A 24545-nucleotide genomic window follows, 5' to 3' on the forward strand; every position below is an offset into this window, starting at 1 on the left:
GTATCCATCTTGCGTAACAAGGATCAGAAAGCTGTTTAAATTAGTAGCTGCATTTGCAGCCCTAGGACATGATGCAAACCAAAGTCGTTGAAGCATCGATGTAACCCAGAACGGTGCTACACAGCTTACATTGCTGATGCTGGACGGACAGGGTTAACCATCAGCTTTACGTAGCTCATAAAATATGAGCTAGTTTTAACCCCATTCTTCATCCCCTGGCTTTTGCAAGCCAGGAGAACTTTCTTATAAAAAAACCACACAACACTCTGCTGCTAAGGAGACAGACAAATAGAATGCAGCTGTTACAGAGACAACAAAAACCACAACCCGTATTTTACGTGTGACCATCAGCAGATACTAGGGCTTACGCACTTAACTCAGACTCTGCATCACAGCCTGAGAGGCCTCTGTACCAGGGAATGGGAAAGGGACAGCAGTTCTCTACCGGGGGCTCTATGCCCTAATAATGCACACCAGAAGAGACTCATGAAAAGATTCCCAGTTCACGTTGACTTCTTACTGGAACGTGTTGTGTTTCAGAAACACAGCAACTGACAAATCACATCAGGAAGGGCAAAAAATGGGTTGCAATCGTTGGGTAACACTCGGTGCTGTAAGGGTGACGACAGCCATGCTGTACCATGCTTAGAAAAGAGGAAAGGAAGCAAGAACGATTGCACCCTGTAAGCCCTGCTTGTTGGGCCAGAGCAGACTATGTAACACAGGGGTGTTCTTTAGTTCAAAGGTTCCCAAGGTTGTGAAATCTCCTTTGACAGCTTCCAGAAATAAAAATATACTTGAGAAATACCCAACTGCCCCAGTTTCTTTCCCAGCTACTAAACACTCGAGAAGCCTTTATGTAACGTATTGACAGCAGGAATTCCAGCTGCTCCACGTGCAACCCACACTGGTAATAAGGAAAAGCACCACCGATGGTACAAGCCTCTGCGTTCCTCGGTTTAAAAAGAGACAAAAGCAGCTGTGCCATTTTCCTTTTCTTTGGAAAACAGCAGAAATTCACTTTGGAGCAGGACCTGTTCAGTATCATCAGAGCAGGAGCAGTGACTTCAGATGGTCTCCTCCCATTTTCAGGCATTCCCTATTAGTATAACCCAAACCAGTCCTAGGGGCTCGCCCCTCATTTGCTACAATCACACGTCTTTGTTCCAGTGTAATTCACGCAAAGCAGCCTTGTAAATTATTCCTTTCTTCAGAATCCAATACATACCGATTAGAAGTACAGCAAAATGTCATTCTTTGAAATAAGGAAGAGCATCCTGGCCCAGTATTTCAATATTGGTTTATAAAACTTGCTTTTGCTTTTTTTTTTTTTTTTTTAAAGCCTGTCTTCATATCCAGGAAGGGTGACAGTTTCACGTTACTGAAGGAGAAATGTTACGGGATGTCAGGTTTCATGGGGACGCTATTTGTGCAGGGGACACTCCACAGCAAGGCCATCTCAGAAACAAGATGGAGAACAATCCAAAAGGATTGAATAACTAAAAACAAATAATCTATTGGGAATTAACCTGCTGTTCCACGTCAGTATTAGCTTTATTATTGATGGCTACTAGAACAGCACTGCTGTTTTTTCCTGCTGCTCCTACAGCTAGAAGCACCAGAACACAATTTAGCTCTGAAGCAACAGTGAGCACAGCCATCAGTTTTGAAGACAATAGAGCAAACTACAGAACTTGGCATCTTCATTTAAAAATACTTGTAATTACAGCATCAAGGACAACCAAAGTGGCTAAGTATTGGTGCTAAGAATACCCTTTTGTAAACCTGAATCCAGAAGCACTGAAAAAGCATTCTCACCTGAACTGTAATCTTTCAGCCGCAAGTCCTTCACAGGTGTCCCATCCGGCCCTCGGAAAGCATTGAGAATCTACAGGAAAACCAGGATCCACTTCAGTCTCCAAAATAAAACCTCAGAGTAAAGCACTTGCTGAAGTACATTTCTCTTTCCCTAAGACTTCTTTTCTTTCTAGCTTAAGCTTGTTATAAACATGCATTTTCCTGGTAAAGTTCCTGCAGTTTCTGAGAACTGTTTACTGAGTTTTGGGGAATTTTTGCTCATGTGTTTTTTTATTTTTGTTTAAATAAGCCATTTACAGCAGAACCGTTCAAAGGTTTGTCATGCTGTTTTTGTCCAGACAGCTCCCCTCTGATCCTTATTTAAGGTCAGTGTATTAAGCCTCAGAAGGGCTGATCACCACAGCTAACCCTTGCAAAACCTGATGTCTGAGAGTGTTCTCATGTCTGGAGCTGCCACCAAAAAATTCTAATTAGAAGTGGAAGCTTGTGGAAAGGTAACTTCTCTCACCTTGTAGCCTAGATGATTATTTTTTTTGAAACTAAAATCAGCAGTAACAGGAGGCATCTTTTCCTTCTTCGTAAGATCTCATTTTAGGAATTTCAAGTAATGAAGAAGGAACAAGTTGATTCAGACACTGATGTCTTCCAGGCTCAAAATATACTACCAAAGGAATAACAATATTGTCTCTACATAAAGTAATTCTGGAAGGAAGGTATGTTAACAAGTGTCTGTCGGTCAAGGCTTTTACCTACCAACAACCTGCATGTGACTGCAAAAGAGAGTCATAATTTCCAGGCCCTCTAAAAAGCAGAATAATCAGATAAAATAACACTGCAGTCATTCCTAAATCAGGATTTTCTTTGGGGAAAATGACAGACCACCTGAATTCCAATCACCAGGCTTGAAAATGCTAAGTCTCAAAACTTATATCGAGTGTTTCTAAAGTCTTACAGTGAATTTTGGATGAAAAACATCCCACTTACATCATCCTTTGTGGCAGTTTCAGGCACTCCTCCTAGCCGAATGAGCTTGCTTGGCTTCATGTATTTGGGGCAGGTCCGGTAATCTTGGTCCTTGAGTTCACACAACCAAGATGTTGTTTTTACAAATGAGAAACGCTAGCTCATGAGATACACAAACCAGAACAAAATATAGCAGGGTACAATTCAAAGGGAAAGGGCCACAAGCAGAATGGCTCAAATGTTTACCACAGCATTGCCTGAGATTCAGAGAGCTCTGCAATATTAGCATAAGCAGCTTCATGTGCTCACTGAGCTGTGCAGTGAGATCCAGGTCCAGCAAGTATCTGTCTACAAGATACACAACTCAGAATAAACAGTAAATGCCAAGAGGCAGGTCTTGCCCTGAATCCCACATTTCTCCAAGTTTTTATAAAAAGAGAAGCAGAAAAGCTCTGCTTCCCAGCAGTGGGATATTCAAATTCCACAGCAGTTATTAATTCAGTGGTTACCATTAACCTTGAGATTTCGAAGTTGACTATGAGGATAAACAAAGCGCATATGAGAACAGCTGTGCTGTTCCACGCGGGTCCACCTGTCCCAGTAGCTTCTCTCTGGTAGCACTCGTAAGCAGATTCCTAGGAGAACATAAACTATGCAATGCTTCCCCACCCCACATAACACCCTCCACTTGTCTGCTCATTTTCAGCTTGGGAACTTTCTGAACCAAATCTGGTTCTATGTATTTAGCAACTCTCAATTGCTAAATTGCATCTCTCTTGAGAATAAAATATTTCTGGGATAGAAAGCGTGCCCATCCAAATGGCCTGGAGCAGGAGGATGTCCTCAGAGAAGGACGGTGAGTTAGGACTGAACCAAAGTGATGGAACACGAATAGAAGACTCCTTCCCTGCTCCTTCCATTCTTTGGCCAACACGTGCTTAAGAGAAACATCAATTGTCAAAGCCACCTACCTGAAGGCTCTTATAGGGCCTAGAATCTTTGCCGGGTTTTCCTTCTGAAAAGGACTTGCCATGTTCGTAATCAAACATCTGGTGCCCTGGCAGCCGGTGATCCACATCACGATACTCAATGTTTCTGTAGTCCGTATCTTGCCGTCCCAGGAAATCCAGATCTCCTTCACCTTTCGACCCAAGATCAGAATCAGATCTTTGCTGATCCCCCCCAGAAAGCTGCTGCTGCTGTTGCTGCTGTTGTTGCTTGTTAGCAAAGCTCTGAGGTTGCTCCTCTTGGTCCTGAAGGGTAGTAGGAGGAGGTCCACGGCTGTTTTGGAAATTGTGTGAAGCGTCATCTTTGAGATTCAGTCCAAGGGATTCCTCTTCTCTGGCTGGTGCTTCCGGATGTTGAAATTCGCTTTTTTGGCTACCAAAAGGTGTTCTATCTAAACCAAGCGCAGCCTCCTCTCTCTTGCTGGTGCTTAAACCAGAGCCCTCTCTTTCTGCTAAAGGTACAGTAGACTGGTTGCGCCTAAAATCTACAACGCTTTGATCCACAGGAGGCATTTCCCTCTCTGGGAAGTCCATGGGAGGAGCCATCTCTCTGCTCCTAAAATCCTGATCAGTCCGAGACCTGTGCCTATTTCTGAAATCTGACGATGGTGCGTTTCTGTTTCGGAAGTCCAGATCAGATGTGCCCATACCCCTGAAGTCCATATTAGGTACATCCCTATTTCTGAAGTCGGAATAGGAATGGTCTCTGCCCCTGTAGTCTAACTCAGGCACGTCTCTTGCCCTAAAGTCCGAATGAGATCCATCTCGACCTCTGAAGTTCAGATCAAAAGACCCCCTCCCCCTGAAGTCTGACGGAGGCTCATCTCTGCCCCTGTAATCCACGTTATGTGCTTCCCTGTCCCTGTAGTTCATACGGAACGTCTCCCTGTTCCTGTAGTCCCCTGAAGGAGCGTCCCCACCCCTGTAGTCCATAGGTGGCCCTTCTCTCTCCCTGAAGTCTCCGGAGTACATATCCCTGCCCCTGTACTCAGAAGGGGGTGGTTCCCTGCCTCTGAAATCCATCTGAGACTCATCTCTGTTCTGAAAGTCAGACGGTGGGAAATCTCTGCCCCTGAAATCGTGGTGCCCTTCCCTACCTCTGAGGTCACTACGTGGTCCATCTCTGGCTCCAAAGCTGAAAGAAGGTTCCTCTCTGTTGGCAAACTGAGGATTGAGGAGGCCTGCGAGTGCCTGGATATCAAAAGGAAGTGATTCTCTGCCAGAGAAGTTGCCAGAGTGTCTTTCTTGAGCAAGACTATCAAGGGAAGGAGGATATTCCCTGTTCCACCCGGGAGCAAACCTTTCTTCTTGGCTCCCACTGTAGAAATAAAGACAGTATTATTCATAACGTGCTTAGAGTCTGAAATCTATACAGCAGCACATTCTTCTCTAAACTTTTATAGAGTGGTGTAACAGTCTAAGATCCGCAGAAGATATTGATGTTTGGCAGTTTAAGATGAGGCAGCATACGACAGATGTGAGAAAGTAAACTTGGGTGCTCCCATTTCAGCACAATTTCCAGAAGCACTCAACAGGGAAAACCTGCAATATTAATGGGTTAATGACGGTAGCAATCACATAGTCCTGCACTGCACACAGCTCTGCAGCTGTTCAAGGTTCCAGCAGCTGGCTCGCCTGTTTATTAGCATCACCAGCACACACCTGGGAGGAACAACCTGAGCTTAAATTCTCTGGGCAGCATTACACACGGCTAACTTATCACATCGTCACGGGGCACACAAAAGCAAAGGTTACCGAACATGCTCTAGAAACGTGCTACACAGAAGAGTTTATGCCTCCCTGTGCTGGAATCTAAACCAGGAAAATGCTAAAAGCTCTCAGTTCAGACGTTGCAGATGCCTCAAGACCAGCTGCCTCGCACCCTCTTTACAACACCACAACCACAAGTTCTGATCTCTGCACAACACCACTCAGGAAGAGATTTCCTCTTACTGCAGTTTTTTTTCAAAATCCATTTTCTTTGTTTCTGAGATGAAGCTATCTGACTTTTCAGCTAAGCAGTACTTCAAAATATTAGAAAAATAAAATATTAAAGCAACACATTTTAAAGAAACACCAAATCCTACCGTAATCAGTGGGCATTTCCCTAGCAACTCCAGCAAGTTCTCTGAGTTTCATACAGGATCACTCACCAACAAAACACATGTGCACAGCTAATCAAACTGCACATGGATTTACTAAGCTGCAAGCCCCTGGTTCATCACCACAGGGAACGGGAATTGAAACTTGGTTTGAGGATAGAATCGCCCATCCACCACAGTAAAGAATGATGCCAATAAAATCCAATTTAAAAAAAATAAATCAGCAGAGCAGCACTGCTGCTATCACCACAAATCATGATCGCTCTCTGATCAGCCCTGTTAAGACAGGTTCTGCAGGACACTGTTTTAAATTCACGACATCAGCTTTCTCCACACATTGCAGTCAGACATTTGTTTGAAATACTCTTATTTCAGGAGCCTACGGTATGCCAGGAGGAAGTACATTTATCATTCTGATTTTCAAATAACTGAGATGAAGACATGAATAAAGGATGAAAGAATTATGCATGAGGGATGAAAACCCTCTCCCTTGGCGCCTCTGCTTTATTTCAGTTTTTATTCCCAAAGTCCTGTTGCAAACACAGGGCCCAGTAGCAAGCAGAGGAATATAAACTAAGAAAAATATCAGGCAGCGCAGGTTGGCTGCACGTGCGTCTTTGCAACAGCTCCAGTGACATTCAAGAACGCCTTGTGAAGGAGCACAACAAATAATGTTTGTTATAAAACAGCAGCTGTCATTAAAAAAAAGAACCAAACAAACACAAAACTTCACCAAAATGCAGAGAGCTACACCGTGGCTTAACTTGCCTACTGCTCAGGAATGCCACCTAGCTCCACAAGGAGCTCAGAAACTTTTAGCAAAATGAGCTGGAGGGGGATGTGCAGGAATACTGACAGAGTTCTCGTTGTTTCAGTAACGTTCTTCAGTGCAGGGAGCAAAGGGTACGATCCAGTGCTTACCGATAGGACCCCGTTCTGTTGCCTTGTCGATGGTCTCCCCACATGTTCCCCTTGTCTGGTAGGCTTCCAGAAATGGGTAATTCGCTCTGAGAACACCACGACAGCACAACCTGCTGAGGAAATAACGTGACAGTGAGCCACAGGGCAACAAAAACACAGCGCGGAAGAAAATTTCCACTGCTGGTCAGCGGAAGGCGCGTGGGAAGGGCCAACCCCACCGACACGGCCACTCTCCGGCAGGAATGAGCTCGGTGCTGCGTTTCTCCACATTCAAACTCACAAGCTTCAAATGACTTCCGAAACGAAACCGCCGATATGTGTGGGCAAACGATTTGATATTTGCTCTCGATGAACATACCGCTTCCCGACATACTGTGCTGTCTAACACTACTCAGAGCAACTGCGAGTGTGAGAATCCCACAGGCTATAAACAGCAAGGCCCAGCGCCGAGCAACAGTTTGCAATTAATGTTTAATCCCAACTATTTCTGCCCAAAGCTCTCTGCTGTTCAAGGAAACCATCACCGCTGTTGGCCTGCTGTGCTTACTTTGCCCTCCAGAAGCAGGCAGAGAGCAGGGTGTGCTCTGCCAAGAAATCTTTACAGGCTCTGCTGCCCAGAACTGCCCTAAAAGCTGAGCGCAGGTGTGAAATGTCACCTGCTTCCTCCCACCAGCCGCGAAGGGGAGGATTTCCTGGAGACTGCCAAAGCCAGGACTTCAAAAGGACTTAAACAGGAAGAATTTGGGGCCTTTCCCCCACCAGGGCTGCAGCAGAGCCCGGAGCAGAACGGTGCCAGCACCTCAGCGGTCCCCGACCCGCTCCCTGCAGTGGTTTCGCAGTTCTTGTGGCACAGCAGCCAGTCTGCCCCTCGGGTCCCACCTCTACGCAAGGAATTCACGTTTCCCCAGAGCAGGGCTGAAGCCAGCTCCCTGCAGTGCTTCCGCAGAACCGAGGACAGCCACTGCTGGGCCTCGTGAGCGCAGTAAATCTCAACGAAAACCACCCAACGCCCTGCTTCCTCCCGCTTCCAAAGGTCAGCGCTGCCCGACAGGCAGCGGGAGGGAAGGAGCGGGCTGGGACGGCCGCAGCCACACGCGGGATCCCCACCCCACCTCCGCTCAAGATCCCTCAACCTGCCTGAGGGCACCAGTCCCCTCGTGGTCCCCTTGGCTCTTCCCGGGCCGTCCCACCATGAGCTCTGCCATTTTTCCTGGCAGAAGCCGTGCTTCAGGCTGTGAGGACAGGCAGACAGAGGTGGCTGTGGCTTTCACCCGCAACCCACAGCAGCCTGCAGACACCTGCAGGGCCGCTGTTTCTCCATCTTCCCTTCCTGGTTTCCTCCCCCACTCCAGTTTTCATAGAGTCCGCAAGCTTCCCAATGCTTAAAAAAAAACCTCGCCAACTGGGAGCTGTTTGGACACAACATTATAATTATCAGATGGGGAAAAAAAACATCAGACTGATAGCAGTTTAACCCGTGGGACTTCAGTGGTACTGTTTACAACACAGCCCCACAAAACAAGGGGACAGCAGGCGGCCAGGACCTCCGGAGAGGGGCTCCCACTGCCACCGAGGCCCAGCCAGACCCAAGCGCTGCAGGAGAGGCGCTGTGCACTGCTGGGACCTGCCCTCCTCAGCACCAGGTAATTCACTGCCAGCTCAGCCCCCCCGTTCTGCTCGCCACCTCTCAGGGTCTGACCCCATGCAAAAAGGGGATGTGACCGGGCCCTGGAGCTGAGCACGCAGAAGGAAATCCAGGAAGAGGAACCACGACCTGCTGACAAACCCCGGCTCTCCGTAGCGGGACAAACAGGAGGTGAGAGCAGGATCCCACCCCCTGCCCCACGGCGGGAGCGGGCAGGGTGTGGGGGAAGGCTGCTTTGCCACAGACAGCCCAACACAGCCTGGGGATGGGAGTGGGCCAGCAGGAGAGCAAAAATCCACCCTCGAGCGCTAGGAACAACGCGCCAGTTATTTTTGGCGCCCTTCAGTCACAACCACGCATCTGGAGGAGATGGCATCAGAGGAAGTTTCCAAATGACACAACGGCACGGCTGCAGCAAGCACAGCGTGGCCCGGTTCTCCCAGAGCCCGAGCTGCAGCTTGTTTAGGGCAGTAATTAGCTGCTACAGTTACTCTGAATATTCAGTAGGGCTGATGCGAGCCTACACAGCCCTCCCAGCAGGCAGGAGACACCGAGGAGCAGAGGTGCCAGTCTGAGGGGGCTCAGGGTGCTCCCTGGGACACAACCCCTGTCCTCTTAGTGCCCCCCAGGCAGCCCCGTGACTGCTGCTGCCCCTTCAGGGATGTTTCTGACCCAGCTTCCTGAACTGCCCATGCCGAGCCCAACGGCACTCTGTCCTTGTGGCCATCTTACTTAAACTTCCACCACAACCCGACAGAATAAAGGGCTTGTGTAGCTCAGCCAGACCAAGCAGCTCTTCTTCCGAGGGTTTAAATAATGATTTCTGCCAAGGGGCAGAGTGAGAAGCGCCAGCAAGGCCCTCAAGCACCTCCCCGTCCACCTCCACCAACTCACCCCCCAACACTGCCCGCTGCTTGCCAAAGCAGGGAGAGGGAGGAGCAGTCGGGGAAGGAGCGGGCACGCGGCAGTCTCACAGAGATGACGTTTTGAGAGAACCGCTCTGATATTCACCGCTTCTCCCCGAATAGATCTCACCAGGGCTGCCAAACCTGGTTATTTATAGGCCGTGAGGAAGCCAAATACAGCTACAGGCAGGGCTCTGCCCACAGCACGGAGGAAGCGCCGCGCTGACGAACGCCTCACGTGTAGCCAAGTTCCCGTAAGGCTAAAGAAAGGGAAAAGCCAGCACGAGGCGAGCTACAGGCGAAGACGTCCCCTGAGCTGTACCAGCTGAAGTCGGCCACAGAAGCTCCCTCTTGCCCTTCCTGAAGGGGGCAGCGCCCCGTCTGCAAGCACGGCAACAACAAAGCCGCGTCCCCGGGGCTGTGAGGAGAGGAGGCAGCAGGGAGGGGAGGGCAGGGCTGCGCTTACCCCCAGCGGGCCGCGCAGGCCTCCAGCAGCAGAAGCGGCCGGGCCCTCCCCAGCCCCTCCCCAGCCCCTCCCCGGCGGAACGCGGCGCGATTGTGAGCGGGGCCCGGGGAAAACCCCGGGAGGGGAAAAGGGGGGGGGCAGCGCCCAGGCCCCGCCCCGCCGCCCGCTACCGGGGGGGCGCCCCCGCGCCTGCCGCCGCCCCCGAGGTCTCCCCCGCCTCTCCGGGCCTCTCCGGGCCTCTCCGGGCCGCTCCCGGCCGCCGGTGCCGCCCCCCCCCCCCGGCACAGCCCCGCCGCCGCCGCCGCCCCTCACCTCCCCGCCGCCGCCGCGCCAGGCCCAGCGCTCCGCTGAGGGGGAACCGGAACTTCCGGGAGCTCCCCCTCCTCCCTGCCCCACCCCGCGGCACGCTGGGAAATGGAGTCCGGCGGCCGCACTACGGCTCCCGGCAGCCCCGCGCGGCGGGGCGGCTTGGACTCGGCTTCCCAGCGCGCCCCGCGCGGCGGCGGCGAGGGGCTGCTGGGAGCTGTAGTCGCGCGGCGGGGGGGTGGAGAGCGAGGAAGGCGGGAGCGGGGACTACAACTCCCAGAGAGCCCCGCGGCAGGGGCACCGCGGGGCGGGCTGAGGGGGAGAGGGGCGGGCGCCGCCATGGCAGCGGCGGCGGCGGGGCGGGGGGGCACCGGCACCGGCACCGGCAGCTAGGCCCGGAGCTGCCGGGAGGGGCCGGGGACAGCCCGGGGACGCCCCCGGGGATGGCTGCGGACGTCCAGGCGGGGAGGGGCGGCGAGGAGCCCGGCGGGGGCCTGGCCCCGGGGGATGGGCAGCACGGGGAGCGGGCCGACAGCCCCACACCCGGCCTGGCGCAGGGCACGGAGCCAGGTGAGCAACGGGCAGGGCCCGGGGGGGGCCGGGGGCTGCGGGGAGGGGTGGGGTTGGCACTGAGGGGCCCGCAGCCCCCTCCCTGGAGCCCCCCGGCCCCGCTGACCCCCGCCGTGTCCCCAGGGGCAGGCCAGGAGGGGGCCATGTTCGTGCACACCCGCTCCTACGAGGACCTGACGAGCCCCGAGGACGGGGGGGCGGCGGCGCGGAGCCCCGAGGAGAGGCGCGGGGAAGCGGCCGGGCCCAGCAGCATGGAGCAGATCAGCAAGGACTTCAGCGAGCTGAGCACGCAGCTGACGGGCATGGCCCTGGACCTGGAGGAGGAGATGAGGCCGGGCAAGGAGGGGAAGCTGGAGCCGGCCCCGCAGGCTGCCCGCCACGACTCGGTGCTGTCGGGCAAGGAGGAGGAGGACGTGACCATGGACGCCTGGCGCATGCATCGCAAGCACGTCTTTGTGCTCAGCGAGGCCGGCAAGCCGGTGTACTCCCGCTACGGCTCCGAGGAGGCCCTCTCCAGCACCATGGGGGTCATGATGGCCCTGGTGTCCTTCCTGGAGGCTGACAAAAATGCCATCCGCTCCATCCACGCAGGTACTGAGCCGGGGGTGGGGGGCGGTGGGGTTGGGTGGTGTTGCAGCCCCACCACGGTGTCCCTGCACACATCACCCAGGGGTTCACGTGGCGGTGCCCAGCCCGTGCTCCTGCCACCGTGGGCTATCCAAGCTGTCCCCAGGGGCAGGTTGGTGGCTGGGGGGAGGTGGGAGCAGAGTCCATGCACGCTGCAGGCTGGGCGCTCGGGCTGACCGCTCTGTCCCCAACCACGGGGACTCCCTCCCGAGCAGATGGCTACAAGGTGGTCTTCGTGCGGAGGAGCCCGCTGGTGCTGGTGGCCGTGGCGCGGACCCGGCAGTCGGAGCAGGAGATCGCCCACGAGCTGCTGTACATCTACTACCAGATCCTCAGCCTGCTCACCTGGACCCAGCTCAACCACATCTTCCAGCAGAAGCAGAACTACGACCTGCGCAGGCTCCTGGCCGGCTCCGAGCGCATCACCGACAACCTGCTGGACCTCATGGCCCACGACCCCAGCTTCCTCATGGGCGCCGTGCGCTGCCTGCCCCTGGCCGCCAGCGTCCGGGATGCCGTGAGCACCAGCCTCCAGCAGGCCAAGGCCAAGAGCTTGGTGTTCTCCATCCTCCTGTCAGGGAACCAGCTGGTGTCTCTCGTGAGGAAGAAGGATCAGTTCCTCCACCCCATTGACCTCCATCTGCTCTTCAACCTTATCAGTTCCTCTTCCTCCTTCCGGGAGGGCGAAGCCTGGACTCCCATTTGCCTCCCAAAGTTCAACTCCAGCGGCTTCTTCCACGCCCACATCTCCTACCTGGAGCAGGAGATGGACCTGTGCCTGCTGCTGGTCTCCACTGACCGCGAGGACTTCTTCACCGTCTCCGACTGCAAGAGGCGCTTCCAGGAGCGCCTGCGGCGGCGGGGGGTGCACCACGCTCTGCAGGAGGCCCTCCGCACCCCCTTCTACAGCGTGGCCCAGGTGGGCATCCCCGACCTGCGGCACTTCATCTACAAGTCCAAGAGCTCGGGGCTCTTCACCAGGTGAGGAGGCCGGGAGAGCACCGACTGGGGCCGCGGTGCGGGCACGGGGCAGAGCTGCTCCCTGAATCCCCTTCCCCGAGGAGCGCGGGGGGCTAACGGGGCGCTGTGTTCCTGCAGCCCTGAGATCGAGGCACCCTACGTGCGGGAGGAGGAGAAGGAAAGGCTCCTGGGGCTCTACCAGTACCTCCACAGCCGGGCTCACAACTCGTCGCGCCCCCTGAAGAACATCTACTTCACGGGCCCACGGGAAAACCTCCTGGCTTGGGTAAGGGCTGTCTTCAGCGTTTGGGTGACCCCAACCTTGCGGCCCCGCGTGGCAGAGCAGGGCTGGTGGCACAAGGCAGCCCCGGCTCTGTGCTCACCAGGGCAGCCCCAAACACACGCGTGCTCCTTTCGGGGGTTCCTGTGCCAGGGAGCGGCAGGCCAGCCACTTAGGGTGCCCTGCTGCCACCCCGTGCCCTGCTTGGGAGCCCCTGGGCCAGCCCACGGGGGGCCGTGCGGTACCAGCCCCCTGCAGGGATGTGCAGGTGCGTGCCCATCCCCATTTCTTCACCCAGGTCACCAGCGCCTTCGAGCTCTACATATGCTACAGTCCCCTGGGCACCAAGGCGGGCGCCATCAGCGCTGTCAACAAGCTCATGAAGTGGATCCGCAAGGAGGAAGACCGACTCTTCATCCTCACGCCCCAGACGTACTGACGGGCGTCTCCCAGGGCACGGAGCCCACCGGGGCACCCCGCTGCCGCGCGGCCCGGCCCCTGGGGAGGCACGGGCTGGGAGCTGGGGGAGAGGGCACGGTGGGACCCCGAGAGCACGGGGAAACCCACCCGTGGGACTGTGAGCCGTGGGTGTGGGAGATGGGGTGAGCGGGGCTTTCTCGCACCTGCAGGCAGTGCCCCCCTCATCTGGGGGGGCTGCCCTTTCTCCACGACCCCCGGCTCCATCCCTTTTTTTGCTGCTGTGCCCGCAGAGGGTGGGTGACACCACCCAGCTGGGGCCGGGGCTGGCTGGGCTGCTCCTCTCCCTCCTTTGGGGGAGCCGGGTCCCCGAATGCCAGGCAGCGCCCCATGGTCCCGGGCTCCTGCCCTGGCCAGGAGCCAGCAGGTTTGTCCCACACCCTTCTCAGCACGGCCACGTGAAGGATGCCGTGTCCTGGGGAAGGGGGGGAGGCAGGGGGTGGGTCAGCCTGCCCCCGCTGGGGCACTGGGGTCCTGCCCCTGGGGATGTGGAGCAGCCCCCGAGAGATGCAGGGTGTGGGGGTCATGGTGCTGGCTCCAAAGGGGCAGCCCCAACGCAGCTCCCTTAGAGCCCTTTCTGCCAGGGAGCCCTACTGGGACTTCGCCTTGTCATGGGGTCCGCTGAACCCCCCCAAAAACCAGCCACTGGAGCTGGGCCTGCTGTGCAAGGCCCCCCTCCTCCCTGCTGCCACCGGGCACCGGCGTGGGGCTGAGCACCCCCAGGTGCCTCGGCAGCCGGGTATCCCCTGTGAAGCACAGCCCGACCCTACACTGGGGGCTGGGGCGGGTGTCCGAGGAGGGGGAGAGCCCCACAGAAACCCCGAGGGAGCCGGGAGGAACCCGGCAGGGCTGGGGGGGGGGACCCTGCTCGCGGAGTTGTGCTCCTGCCAGGCTGTAATCTCTCATCTCTGCTCATAAACATTATCTGGACCCGGAGGCGAGTCTCAGCGCGTTCGTGCCCGCGGGCCAAAGGCCACCCGGGGGGCTGGGGGACGGCCGATTTTGGGGTTGGGAGCGGCTGGGATGAGCCGGCCGGGGCCAGCTCGTGTCGAAACCGGGAGGGAGCCCGGAGGAAGGAGCTGTTGGGCAAGGCTCAGGGCAGCGTAACTGCGGGGCTTTTGCGCAACGCGGGGCAGGAGCCGGCTGGCGGAGCGAAGGCGAGATCGCTATCGGCGCCTCCAGCCCCTCCCTGGGAGCAAAGTCCCCGCGGATCCGGGCAGCCGAGCCCCGTCCCGCCCGGCTGCGGGAGGAGAAGCCCTGCCCCCGGTCCCGCCGCCGAGGCTGAGATTTGGGGACGAATCCCTGCTTTTCACTGCGGGAGTAAAAAAAAAACCAACCCTTTCCTCCACGGGGCCCAGCAGCAGCGCAGCCCCCCCTGCGCGCAGCCCATGCCCGGGGCCGGGGGCTCCGTGCTCAGCGCGCAGGGGGGCTCAGAGCTGCGGGACGCGGGGAGCGGGGAGCGGGGCTCCGCGGCCGTCGGGGCGTTCCTTGCCCCTCCGCGGCTCGCCCCGGTCCCGAGCGGCCCCCGGGGGAGCCCCGCGCGGTGCGGGGGCAGGACCCGCCCCGGCCCGGCCCCGCTCTGCTCCGCCCCGGCCCGGCACGGCCCGGCCCGGCACGGAAAGGCACGGCCCGCTGCGCAGCGACCAGGTGAGCTCCCGGCACGGCACCGCCTGGCACGGCTCGGTACCGGCCGGCTCAGCACGGACAGGGCGGCGGAGCCCGGTTCTGGTACGGGACAGCCGCGGGGAAGGCGGGCGGGGACAGCCGGAGTCGGGCTGGGGACTACCGGGGCGAGGCGAGGGGGGTGGCGGGGGGCTTGTCCCGGGTCCCCGCGGGGCTGGCAGGGGTCCCCAGCACCGCCCTGGTGAGCTGGAGGGGGTCCCCTTTTGGGTCCCCGTCCCCAGGCAGGGACGTGGCCGGGGGGTGTCTGCAGGATTCGTCCCCGTGCCGGAGGGTTGGGGGGCTTGGGAGGGGGCTCGGTGTGGCCGTGGCCATGGGCACGCTGTCCTCCCCTGGCACAGCACTTCCAGCCCTTCCCCTGGTGTTCCTGCAGGTGCGATGCTGACCCAGCCTCCACGCGTCCCGGCCCGGCGTGGCACTGAGCTCCATCGGTAGCCCTGTGCTGGTGGCAGCATGGGGCCACCATGCCACACGCGCCTCTTGCTCGTCCTTGCCCTGGCCCCGCTGCTTGCCGACGCCTGGCAGTGCCCCCGCATCCCCTACAGCTCCACCAGGAACTTCTCCGTGCCCTACACGCTGCCCAGCTTCGATGCTGGCGGCCCCGTGCAGAACATCGCCGTCTTTGCCAACCCACCCATCGCTTTCGTGGCCGTCCGCAACCGCATCCTGCTGGTTGGCCCCGAGCTGAGCCGCCGCTCCGTCCTCATCACCGGCCCCACGGACAGCGCTGAGTGCGAGATCTGCCACCTCTGCCCAGCCGCTGCGGGCGGCCCCGGCCCCGAGGACGTGGACAACGTCCTGCTGCTGCTGGACCCGCGGGAGTTGTGGCTGTACAGCTGCGGCACGGCACGGCACGGGCTCTGCTACCTGCACAAGCTGCAGGTGCGTGGCGACGAGGTCACCATCGGGGACACCCACTGCCTGTACTCTGCCACAGGCAACAGCCCCACGTTTTGCCCCGACTGCGTGGCCAGCCCCTTGGGGACCAGCGGCACTGTGGTGGACGACAGCTACGCTTCCTTCTTCTACTTTGGCTCCACCGTCAACAGCAGCGTGGCGGCGCGCTACAGCCCGCAGTCGGTGTCGGTCCGCAGGCTGAAGGGCACGCTGGACGGCTTCGCGGACACCTTCCAGTGGCTGACGGTGCTGCCGCCCTACCGAGACACCTACCCCATCCGCTACGTGCACTCCTTCACCACCAAAGAGCACGTCTACTTCCTGACGGTGCAGCCCGAGTGTCCCGGCTCGAAGTCGTTCCACACGCGCCTGGTGCGGCTCAGCACCGGCAGGTACGACCTGCGCCGCTACCACGAGCTGGTCCTCGACTGCCGCTTTGAGTCCAAGCGGCGCCGGCGCGGTGCTGAGGAGGACACCGAGCGCGACGTGGCCTACAACGTGCTGCAGGCTGCCCACGCTGTCCTCCCCGGAGAGCGCCTGGCCCGAGACCTCGGCATCGACCGCTCCGAGAAGGTTTTGTTCGGCGCCTTCGCCGAGAGCCAGCCGGAGAGCCCAGTGCCGCGGGACAGCTCAGCCGTCTGCGCCTTCCCCCTGCGCCTGCTCAACCAGGCCATCGAGGAGGGGATGGACAAGTGCTGCGGCACCGGTGCGCAGACGCTGAGGCGGGGGCTCAGCTTCTTCCAGCCGCAGGAGTACTGCCCGCACAGCGTGAGTCCTGGCGGGGGGCTCGGGACCTGCCGGGGAGCGCTCACGGGAGGGCTTGGGCTGGAGTGCCCGAGTCCATGCCTCCAGCCCCCTCGACACGGGTTTGGTGCGGGGACGCGGTGCTTTGCCCACTCCTTCACATTTCTTGGCCGTGCTGGCAGCAGCAGGAGCTGGCTGCGCTCCTTGCATGGGGACCACCCCGTGTGCTGCCTGTGGTGGGGACACAACGTCCCCTCCCCTCCGTCTACACGGTGACGTCCCCAGCGCTGCCCCGGCCCCCTCGTCCCCATCCCCAGCGCCGCGGTGTTTACGGCCACGCTCTCCAGCTTGTTTATGAAGGAGCAGAGAGGAGGCAGCGGGGGCCCCGTCCTCCCCGCCGAGCCGCTGCGCCAGGCCGGGCCAGCCGCGGGGCCGCTGCGCTGCCCGAGCAAACAAACCGCGGGCGGAAGCGCCGTGAGTCACCCCGCCGGCCCCGTGGGGCAGGAACACGGTGGCTCAGGAACAAGCCTCGGCACGGCTGTGCTGCGGGGACGGGGCAGGGCGGGTGCCAGTGCACGTGGCACGAGCCTGGCTGTTCTCAGCCGGGGCGAGGCGCGGCGGCATCTCCTCCTTTTCCCGGCAGCGCACGGCTCGCCGCCGCTCTGTGCCACGCTGCCAGGAAGGGGACCCCGGTGCCCGGCACCCACAGGTGGTCCTAGGGGTGCCCCGTGGGGCACAGCGGGGTTTGGCGTCCCCCTTCGCCCCGAGCCCTGGTGGATTTGGGGGGCTGGCGCTGTATCGGCGCCCCCACCCCGCGGTGCTGGTGCTGATAACCACGTCCAGATGTGGAGGGGGCAGGGCAGGATCTGACGCTGCTCGGCGGTGTTGTGGCGGCAGGGGCATTCTCCAAAATTCCTGCTTGCTTTTTGCAGCCCAGAGCGGGGATTGGGTAATCGGGTGTTTACCCGCCTAGGTGCTCAGCCCCCAAACGTCTCATCAACGTGTGTGCTCCAGGCTCGCCCCCGCACCCATGGGTGCTCGGGCAGGGGGGAGCAGGGATCGGGGCGCTGGGGCTGGCTTCGAGGTGTCCCCGCTGTGCTCGGCTGCAGGTCAACCTCTCGGCACTGGTGAACGACACCAGCTGCTGGGACCAGCCCACCCTCGTCCCCGCCACTTCCCACAAGGTGGACCTGTTCAACGGGCACCTGGCCGGCGTCCTCCTCACCTCCATCTTCGTCTCCGTCCACGAGAACGTCACCATGGCCCACCTGGGCACGGCGCAGGGACGCATCCTGCAGGTGGGTGCTGGCTGTAGGTTGGGGCGGGGTGCGGGGTGCCCGGGGGGGTGCTGAGCCCCGCTCCCCACCCCGCTGCAGATGGTGCTGCAGCGCTCCAGCTCCTACGTCGTCCCCTTGGCCAACTTCTCGCTGGAGGAGCCGGCGCCGCTGCGGCACGTGGTGAGGCTGCAGGAGGACTCACTGCTCTTCGCCGCCGGCACCAAGGTGAGCAGGAGGGGGGCCAGGATGGGACATGGGGCCAGCCCCCCCGCACCTCCTGCTCACCTCCATTCGGTGTCCCCAGGTGTGGCGCGTGAATGTCACCGGCCCGGGCTGCCGCCACTTCTTGACCTGCGACCGCTGCCTGCGTGCCGAGCGCTTCATGGGCTGCGGCTGGTGCGGGGACGGGTGCACGCGGAGCCACGAGTGCAACGGCACCTGGGTCCGGGACAGCTGCCTGCCCATCCTCACCCATGTAGGTCCGCGGCGGTGCCCCTGGCCCCGTGGGGACCTCCTGGAATCGGGCCAGGGTGGGTGGGGAGGGAGGCAGAACACGGGGCGGTGTGCGGTGGGACCCCCCCTCCTCAAGCCGGGCACGGTGCCCACCAGGAGGGAGCTCCCCGTGGCCATCGCGTGCTCTCGCTGCCCATCCTGCAGTTCCACCCCAAGAGCGCACCGCTGCGGGGCCGGACGAGGCTGACGCTCTGCGGCATGACCTTCCGCTCCCCGCTGGACCCCACCGCACACCGCGGCCCCCCCGGCCCCTACCGGGTGGCGGTGGGAGGGCGAAGCTGCAGCGTGCTGCTGAACGAGAGCTGGGCCAGGTGAGGGGAGCGTGGGGGGGGATGTCTGTGCCCCCCTCCCCGTCCCGCCGCTGATCCCTTGCCGCCCCGCAGGCCGCAGCCCGCCTCCCGCCTCAAGGACTTCGTGGACGTGCTGGTGTGTGCCCTGGAGCCTGGGGGGCCGGCGGTGGCAGGGCCGGCCGACGTGGTGCTCAGCGTGATGGAGCCCCGCAAGGCCTCGGGCTTCAGCGTTCAGGGCTCTGCCACCCTCGGCGGCTTCTTCTTCGTGGTAATGTCCCCGTGCCAGCAGCGGTGCCAGCCCCGGGGTGGCGCGGGCTGGGCGCTCGTTTGGGTGGGGGCACTGGTTCACTGCCCGCCCCGCTGCCCCTGTCTCTGCCCAGGAGCCCCAGGTCAGCTCCCTGCACCCCAGCTTCGGTCCCCAGGGCGGTGGCACCCTCCTGTCCCTTGGCGGCACCAACATCTCGGCGGGGAGCAGCTGGGAGGTGACGATCAACGGCTCCAAGTGTCCTCTGGCCCAGCAGCCCAGGTACGTCCCGGCCATCACCCCTGGCCATCGCGGGGTCCCAGGCACAAGGATGGGCATGAGGCCGCCCACGTGGCCCCGCTGTCCCCTCCAGCCCCCGGCACTCTGTCCCCAGCCAGGATGAGGGGAAGATTCGATGCACGGCTCCCGCTGCCGCCCACCTGGGCGCAGCCTCGGTAGCCCTGTGGATCGATGGGGAGGAGTTCCCAGCCCTGCCGTCCTTCCAGTACCGCCCCGACCCCTCCGTCTGGGGCATCGTCCCCAACTGCAGCTACGAGTGAGTGTGTGGGGACAGCCCTGAAATTATCCCCCCAGGCTGGGTTGGCTGGGGTGGTGTGGACCGCGTGCACCCTGGGGGGACCACAGGGAAACCTTGGGGACCGCGTGCACCCTGGGGGGACCACAGGGAAACCTTGGGGACCGCGTGCACCTGGGGGGACCATATACACCCTGGGGGGACCATATACACCCTGGGGGGACCATATACACCCTGGGGACCGCGTGCACCCCCCCCAGTGCTCTGACCCCCGCCCACCACAGGGGCTTGATGCTCACCCTCATCGGCTCCCACCTGGACTCGATGTATCGCGCCAAGATCCGCTTCGAGGCTGCTGGCGAGAAGACCGAAACCACGGTAGGTGCCGAGGCAGGAGGCTGTCACCCCCGGGGTGTCCCCGGCCGTGGCAGCAGCCCAGCACCCGCCTGCAGGTGTGCGAGGGCCCGCAGCTGCCCGAGCGGCTGCTGTGCCGCAGCCCGGCCTTCCCCTTCGAGACCAAGCTGGAGACGGTGCTGGGGAACCTGAGCGTGCTGCTGGAAGGCGCTGCCGGCCGCCAGCTCTTCCGCCTGCGCTACTTCCCCAGGCCCCGGGTCTTCCCCTTCGAGCAGCAGGGCAAGCAGAGGCACTACCGCCTCAAACCCGGTGACGACGAGGTGGAGGTGAATGTATGTAGGGGAGCGGGGTGCGCGGGGGGGGCGATGCCGGGGCCGGCCGGGCTCAGCGCTGTCTGTCCGGGCAGCAACTGGGGCTGGACGCCGTGGCCGGCTGCATGAACATCACCATGACGGTGGGGGGCCGGGACTGCCACCCCAACGTGCTGAAGAACAAGGTGATGTGCCACGTGCCCCACAACCTACGCCTGCCCCCAGCTGGGGCCCTCGTGAAGGTAGGCACCCCCCAGTACTCCCCCCTCCTCGTGCCCTGCTCCCTCTGGCCCCGCTGAGCCCCTGCTCCCCCAGATCTGCATGAACAGCGACTGCCACACACTGGGCTTGGTGCTGGCCGCCTCCTCGCTGGACCTGGCTGCCAGCCTGGCCCTGGGCACCGGTGTCACCTTCCTGGTCTGCTGCATCCTGGCTGCTGTGCTGCTCCGCTGGCGCTGGAGTAAGAGGAGGGGTGAGTGCTGCTGCTAGCCGGCTGTCCCGGACCCACCCCGTGCCCGTGGTGTCACCCCATGCCCACGGTGCCACCCCGTGCCCTACCCGCAGGGACGGAGAACCTGGAGCTGCTGGTGCACCCCGGCCGGAGCGAAGCCTCTGCCATCACCCAGCGCCCTGGTGTTGACTACCGGGACGTGCGGGGTAAGCGGTGCTGGGGTGAGCGTGTCGGGGCGCTGGGGCCGTGCCCGGTGCCTGACGGTGCCCCCCTGCCCACAGTGGGAGCGCTGCCCGCTGCAGGCAGCCCCATCCTGGCCAGGCCCCATGTGCACATTGGCGGTGCTGCGGGCGGCGGCTCCCCGGTGCCCCTGCTCAGGTCCACGTCCTGCTGCCTGGAGGACCTGCGGCCGGAGCTGCTGGAGGAGGTGAAGGACATCCTCATCCCCGAGGAGCGGCTCGTCACCCACCGCCACCAGGTCATCGGCAAAGGTGACAACTCGCCCCGGGGCAGTTTGGCCAGGCTGTCACCTCCCGGCTCCCCCGGCTTCATTGCTGCATGTCCCCACAGGGCACTTCGGGAGCGTGTACCACGGCACCTACACGGACCCGCTGCTGGGCGCCCTGCACTGCGCCGTCAAGTCCCTGCACCGTGAGTCAGCGCCCGCTCCCGCGGCACGGCCCCGCGGCACGGCCCCGCGGCACGGCCCCGCGGCACGGCGCCCCATGGCTCGGCTCCCCACAGGGATCACGGACCTGGAGGAGGTGGAGGAGTTCCTGCGCGAGGGCATCCTGATGAAGAGCTTCCACCACCCGCAGGTGCTCTCGTTGCTCGGGGTCTGCCTGCCCCGCCACGGGCTGCCCCTCGTCGTCCTGCCCTACATGCGCCACGGGGACCTGCGGCACTTCATCCGCAGCCAGGAGAGGGTACGGGGGTGCCCGGGAGGGGTGGAGAGTGTGTAAGGGGGGACTGAGCTCACCTCGCTCACTGCTCCTACCCCACAGAGCCCCACGGTGAAGGATCTCATCGGCTTCGGGCTCCAGGTGGCTCTGGGCATGGAGTACCTGGCCCAGAAAAAGTTTGTGCACCGCGACCTGGCGGCCAGGAACTGCATGTGAGTGGGGCCGGCCTGAGGGTGCCCCCACCCCCAGCACCCCGACGTGCCCCAGGCTGCAGCGGGCACCCTGGGGTGCTGTCCCCAACCCTTCCCTGCAGGCTGGACGAGACGCTGACGGTGAAGGTGGCTGACTTTGGGCTGGCGCGGGATGTTTTCGGCAAGGAGTACTACAGCATCCGGCAGCACCGGCACGCCAAGTTGCCCGTCAAGTGGATGGCGCTGGAGAGCCTGCAGACCCAAAAATTCACCACCAAGTCGGACGTGGTAGGCGCATCCCCCCTCCCCATCCCCTGTCCCCTGTCCCCGTCCCCATCCCTGTCCCCCTGTCCCGGCACTCTGCTCCGCAGTGGTCCTTCGGGGTGCTCATGTGGGAGCTGCTGACGCGGGGCGCGTCGCCGTACGCCGAGGTGGATCCCTACGACATGGCCCGCTACCTGCTGCGGGGCCGGCGCCTGCCGCAGCCACAGCCCTGCCCCGACACGCTGTGAGTGGGGCAGGGGAGGGGGGCACAGCGGCGGGACCCCCCCGGGGGATGCTGCTGGTGCTAACGGGGATGTCGGGGCAGGTACGGGGTGATGCTGAGCTGCTGGGCGCCTGCGCCCGAGGAGAGGCCGTCCTTCTCGGGGCTGGTGGGTGAGCTGAAACGCGTGCTGGCCTCGCTGGAGGGCGAGCACTACGTCAACCTGGCCGTCACCTACGTCAACCTGGAGAGCGGCCCCCCCTATCCCCCCGCCCCCTTGGACCAGCAGCCTGACGGCGAGGATGAGGAGGGTGCTGAAGATGAGGATGAGGACGTGCGCTGACGGGCGCTCTGCTCCGTGGGGTCTCCCGGGTCCCGTGGGCACGCGCCCCCAGGGAGGGACGTGGGGTGCAGCTGGGTGCTGTGTGGCACCCTGCCCACGGGGTGGGCGCTGGGTGCTGCTCTTCCGTGCCTTGATGGGACCCCCGTGGTGTCCCTCAGCCCCAGTCCGGTGCCAGCTCAGTGCTGCGGGCCCCGTGCTCAGCCCCAGCGAGTGCTATGGGGCGGCCTGAGCCGACGAGGTGTCCCAAGGGGTTTTGGCCCCCCTCCGGACAAATTCAGCGTTTTTTGGTTGAATGACTGATAAAAAAATGAATTTTATTTTTCCCTGGTGGGTGCCGTGTGCTCTGCCCGCGGTGAGGGCTGGGGGCACCCACTGTGCCAGCCACGGGAGGGCACCTGCGGGCCGGTTCCAGGGCCACCCCATGTCCCCAGGGGCCACCCGGGAGGTGACACCGGGTGACTTGGACACAAACCTTCCCCGTGCCTTCTGTGGCAAAGCACAGCCCTGGCAGCTCTGCCAGCAGCTCTGCACCGGGGGGGGCAGCAGGGGTGCCCCCAGGGCTGCGCTGGGGCACGGGGACGCGCTGCTGGTGGCACCGTGGCAGTGGGCACCGTGTCACCCCCCAGTGCCACCAGCTGCCAGCCACTGCTGCCCACCCTGTGTGGGACCAGGGCTGAGGGGACAGCCAGCACGCACTGCAGCGGAGGGATCCGAGGGGACAGGGCCCAGGAGGGGACATCGGTGACATTTGGCAACGCAGGAGCCACCGAAACGTGGCCACAGCCTGCGCTGGCTTGAAATATCCCCTCCTCGGCTGCTCGTTAAGCAGCGCTGCAGCCCGGGGACACGTCAGCTCCCATCAGCAGAGCTGTCCATCCCCGGCAGCACCTCGCACCTGCACCGGCCGCTCTCGGCAGGGTATTTTTAGCCGCCGCTCCCGGCAGAGCTCTGCCTCAGTTTCCCCGCGGCGGGGCTGAACCGCCTGGGTGCGGGGGTCCCCCCTGGTCCCAGCGCCACGGTTTCGGGTGAGCTGCTGAGTTGCTGTGGCAACGGGAAGGGCTGAACCCGAACCGGGAGGCGAGCGGGGATGCGGGGATGCGGGGTGGCAGGGAAGGAGGGAAGGGGATCAGGGGCACGGCTGCAGCAGGGATGCGGGGACGGAGGCGTGGGTGGACAGAGGGATGGAGGCACGGAGGGAAGGCTGCAGGGAGGGGTGGATGCAGCTGGCTGCTCCCCCCCCTAAATTTGCTGGTGGAGATGACAGATTTCAGGCTAACGCACATTTATCCTGCCCTAATTACACGGCTGGAGACGAGGAGCAAACACCCCCCAGTTAGTGCCACAGCCGTGTGGCGGCACAGGGGACACAGCGAGGGGACCCGGCTGGGTGGCATCCCCCAGCTCATGCAGCACCCAGCACCCAGCTGAGGGGCCTGGGGGCATCTAGGGGAGCACCCAAGGGTGGGCACCGGGCAAACAGCACCCAGCAGATAGCACCCCGAGGTGCCGCCCCGCCAGGCTGCAGCACAGCACCCAGGCGGGCCGCTCCGGCAGCACGCCCTGCGCACGCAGCAGTTTAAATGTTTTATTTGGGGAAAGTGCTGTCGTTAGCAGGGATTAATTATTAAAATCGGAGCCATCTATAATAGATGAGTGGCCGGGCGCGGGGCTGCGGGCACAGCCCTGCTGCTCCCCGGGGAAGGTGGCAGCGCCTGGGGACGCGCTGGGTGGCACTTGGTGGCTGCGGCCCCGTCCATGGGCACCTCGTGCTGGTGGCACTCCCAGCACTGGGTGGCAAAGGGGGAGCAGTGGCTCAGGGACAGGCAGAGCACTGCATGCAGCCACCCCCAGGGCATCGAGGCAGGGGGGACACCCCAATCGGGATGGGCAACGTTGTGCCAAATCAGCATGAAAAGCCGGGAGCCGGTTCTCCGGCATCAAAGAGCCCCGCAAAGACCGGCAGGAGCCACCGGTGGCGGCGAGCTGTTTTTAGCTCCTGCTCGAATGCTGGGGAGCAGGCGTGATCGAGCGGCCTCCCGTCTGGAGCGGCGGCGCGGGGCCATTTTTAGCAGTGAGCGAGTTTTTGCTAACGAAGCCTGCGAGCAGCAGCGCTGCTGGGGCGCGCCGACCGTGCCCGGCACCCACAGCCCCACATAGCGGCACCCGCTGAGCCCGGAGAGCTCGGCTGGCCCTCGGGGCTCCTGGGGAGCTCTGCTGGCCCCCGGGGAGCACTTGGTTACACAGCTTTTCCTCCTCTTCCCACACCGCAGACGGCGTCTGTC

At 61.5% G+C, this 24545-nt stretch overlaps 3 protein-coding genes across 11 annotated transcripts in view; 2 read left to right on the forward strand and 1 right to left on the reverse strand.

Moving 5' to 3' along the window:
• RBM6 (RNA binding motif protein 6) overlaps positions 1–10283 on the reverse strand; it is a 52518-nt gene extending 42235 nt beyond the window's left edge. For 2 of the 6 annotated variants that reach the window (XM_027467242.3, XM_027467238.3), the window contains exons 1-5: positions 10140–10283; positions 6812–6924; positions 3753–5106; positions 2803–2892; positions 1819–1888 (exon numbers count right to left, since the gene is read on the reverse strand). In XM_027467242.3, the coding sequence (XP_027323043.1) occupies positions 1819–1888; positions 2803–2892; positions 3753–5106; positions 6812–6855 (1558 nt within the window). In that variant the 5' untranslated portion in view covers positions 6856–6924; positions 10140–10283. Of the gene's footprint in view, positions 1–1818; positions 1889–2802; positions 2893–3752; positions 5107–6811; positions 6927–9827; positions 9889–10139 lie in introns of those variants that run through there. The other 4 variants (XM_027467240.3, XM_072044554.1, XM_027467241.3 and 1 more) reach the window with 4 other exon arrangements.
• Positions 10284–10457: 174 nt separating this feature from the next.
• MON1A (MON1 homolog A, secretory trafficking associated) lies at positions 10458–13983 on the forward strand. Its single transcript, XM_027467247.3, has 5 exons — positions 10458–10703; positions 10827–11294; positions 11546–12311; positions 12429–12576; positions 12869–13983. The coding sequence occupies exons 1-5, from the start codon at positions 10577–10579 to the stop codon at positions 13007–13009; spliced, it is 1650 nt and encodes a 549-aa protein (XP_027323048.1). The 5' UTR covers positions 10458–10576; the 3' UTR covers positions 13010–13983.
• A 145-nt stretch (positions 13984–14128) lies between these two features.
• On the forward strand, positions 14129–22580 carry MST1R (macrophage stimulating 1 receptor). Of its 4 annotated transcripts, none has more exons than XM_072044549.1 (21): positions 14129–14775; positions 15101–16392; positions 17478–17666; positions 17745–17870; positions 17950–18120; positions 18303–18469; positions 18542–18716; positions 18829–18974; positions 19066–19248; positions 19512–19605; positions 19680–19913; positions 19988–20134; positions 20208–20364; positions 20457–20549; positions 20625–20834; positions 20914–20994; positions 21088–21269; positions 21348–21457; positions 21559–21724; positions 21808–21944; positions 22026–22580. In XM_072044549.1, exons 2-21 carry the CDS (start codon positions 15181–15183, stop codon positions 22261–22263), a joined length of 4218 nt encoding a protein of 1405 aa, XP_071900650.1. In that variant the 5' UTR covers positions 14129–14775; positions 15101–15180; the 3' UTR covers positions 22264–22580. The 4 variants fall into 4 exon arrangements, with proteins under 4 accessions (XP_071900650.1, XP_071900652.1, XP_071900649.1 ...); XM_072044551.1 differs by having other exon boundaries at positions 19087–19248; XM_072044548.1 differs by having other exon boundaries at positions 14129–14694.
• The last annotated feature ends 1965 nt before the right edge of the window (positions 22581–24545 follow it).

This window comes from Anas platyrhynchos, chromosome 13 (assembly GCF_047663525.1).
Source record: "Anas platyrhynchos isolate ZD024472 breed Pekin duck chromosome 13, IASCAAS_PekinDuck_T2T, whole genome shotgun sequence".
Classification (NCBI taxonomy): domain Eukaryota; kingdom Metazoa; phylum Chordata; class Aves; order Anseriformes; family Anatidae; genus Anas; species Anas platyrhynchos.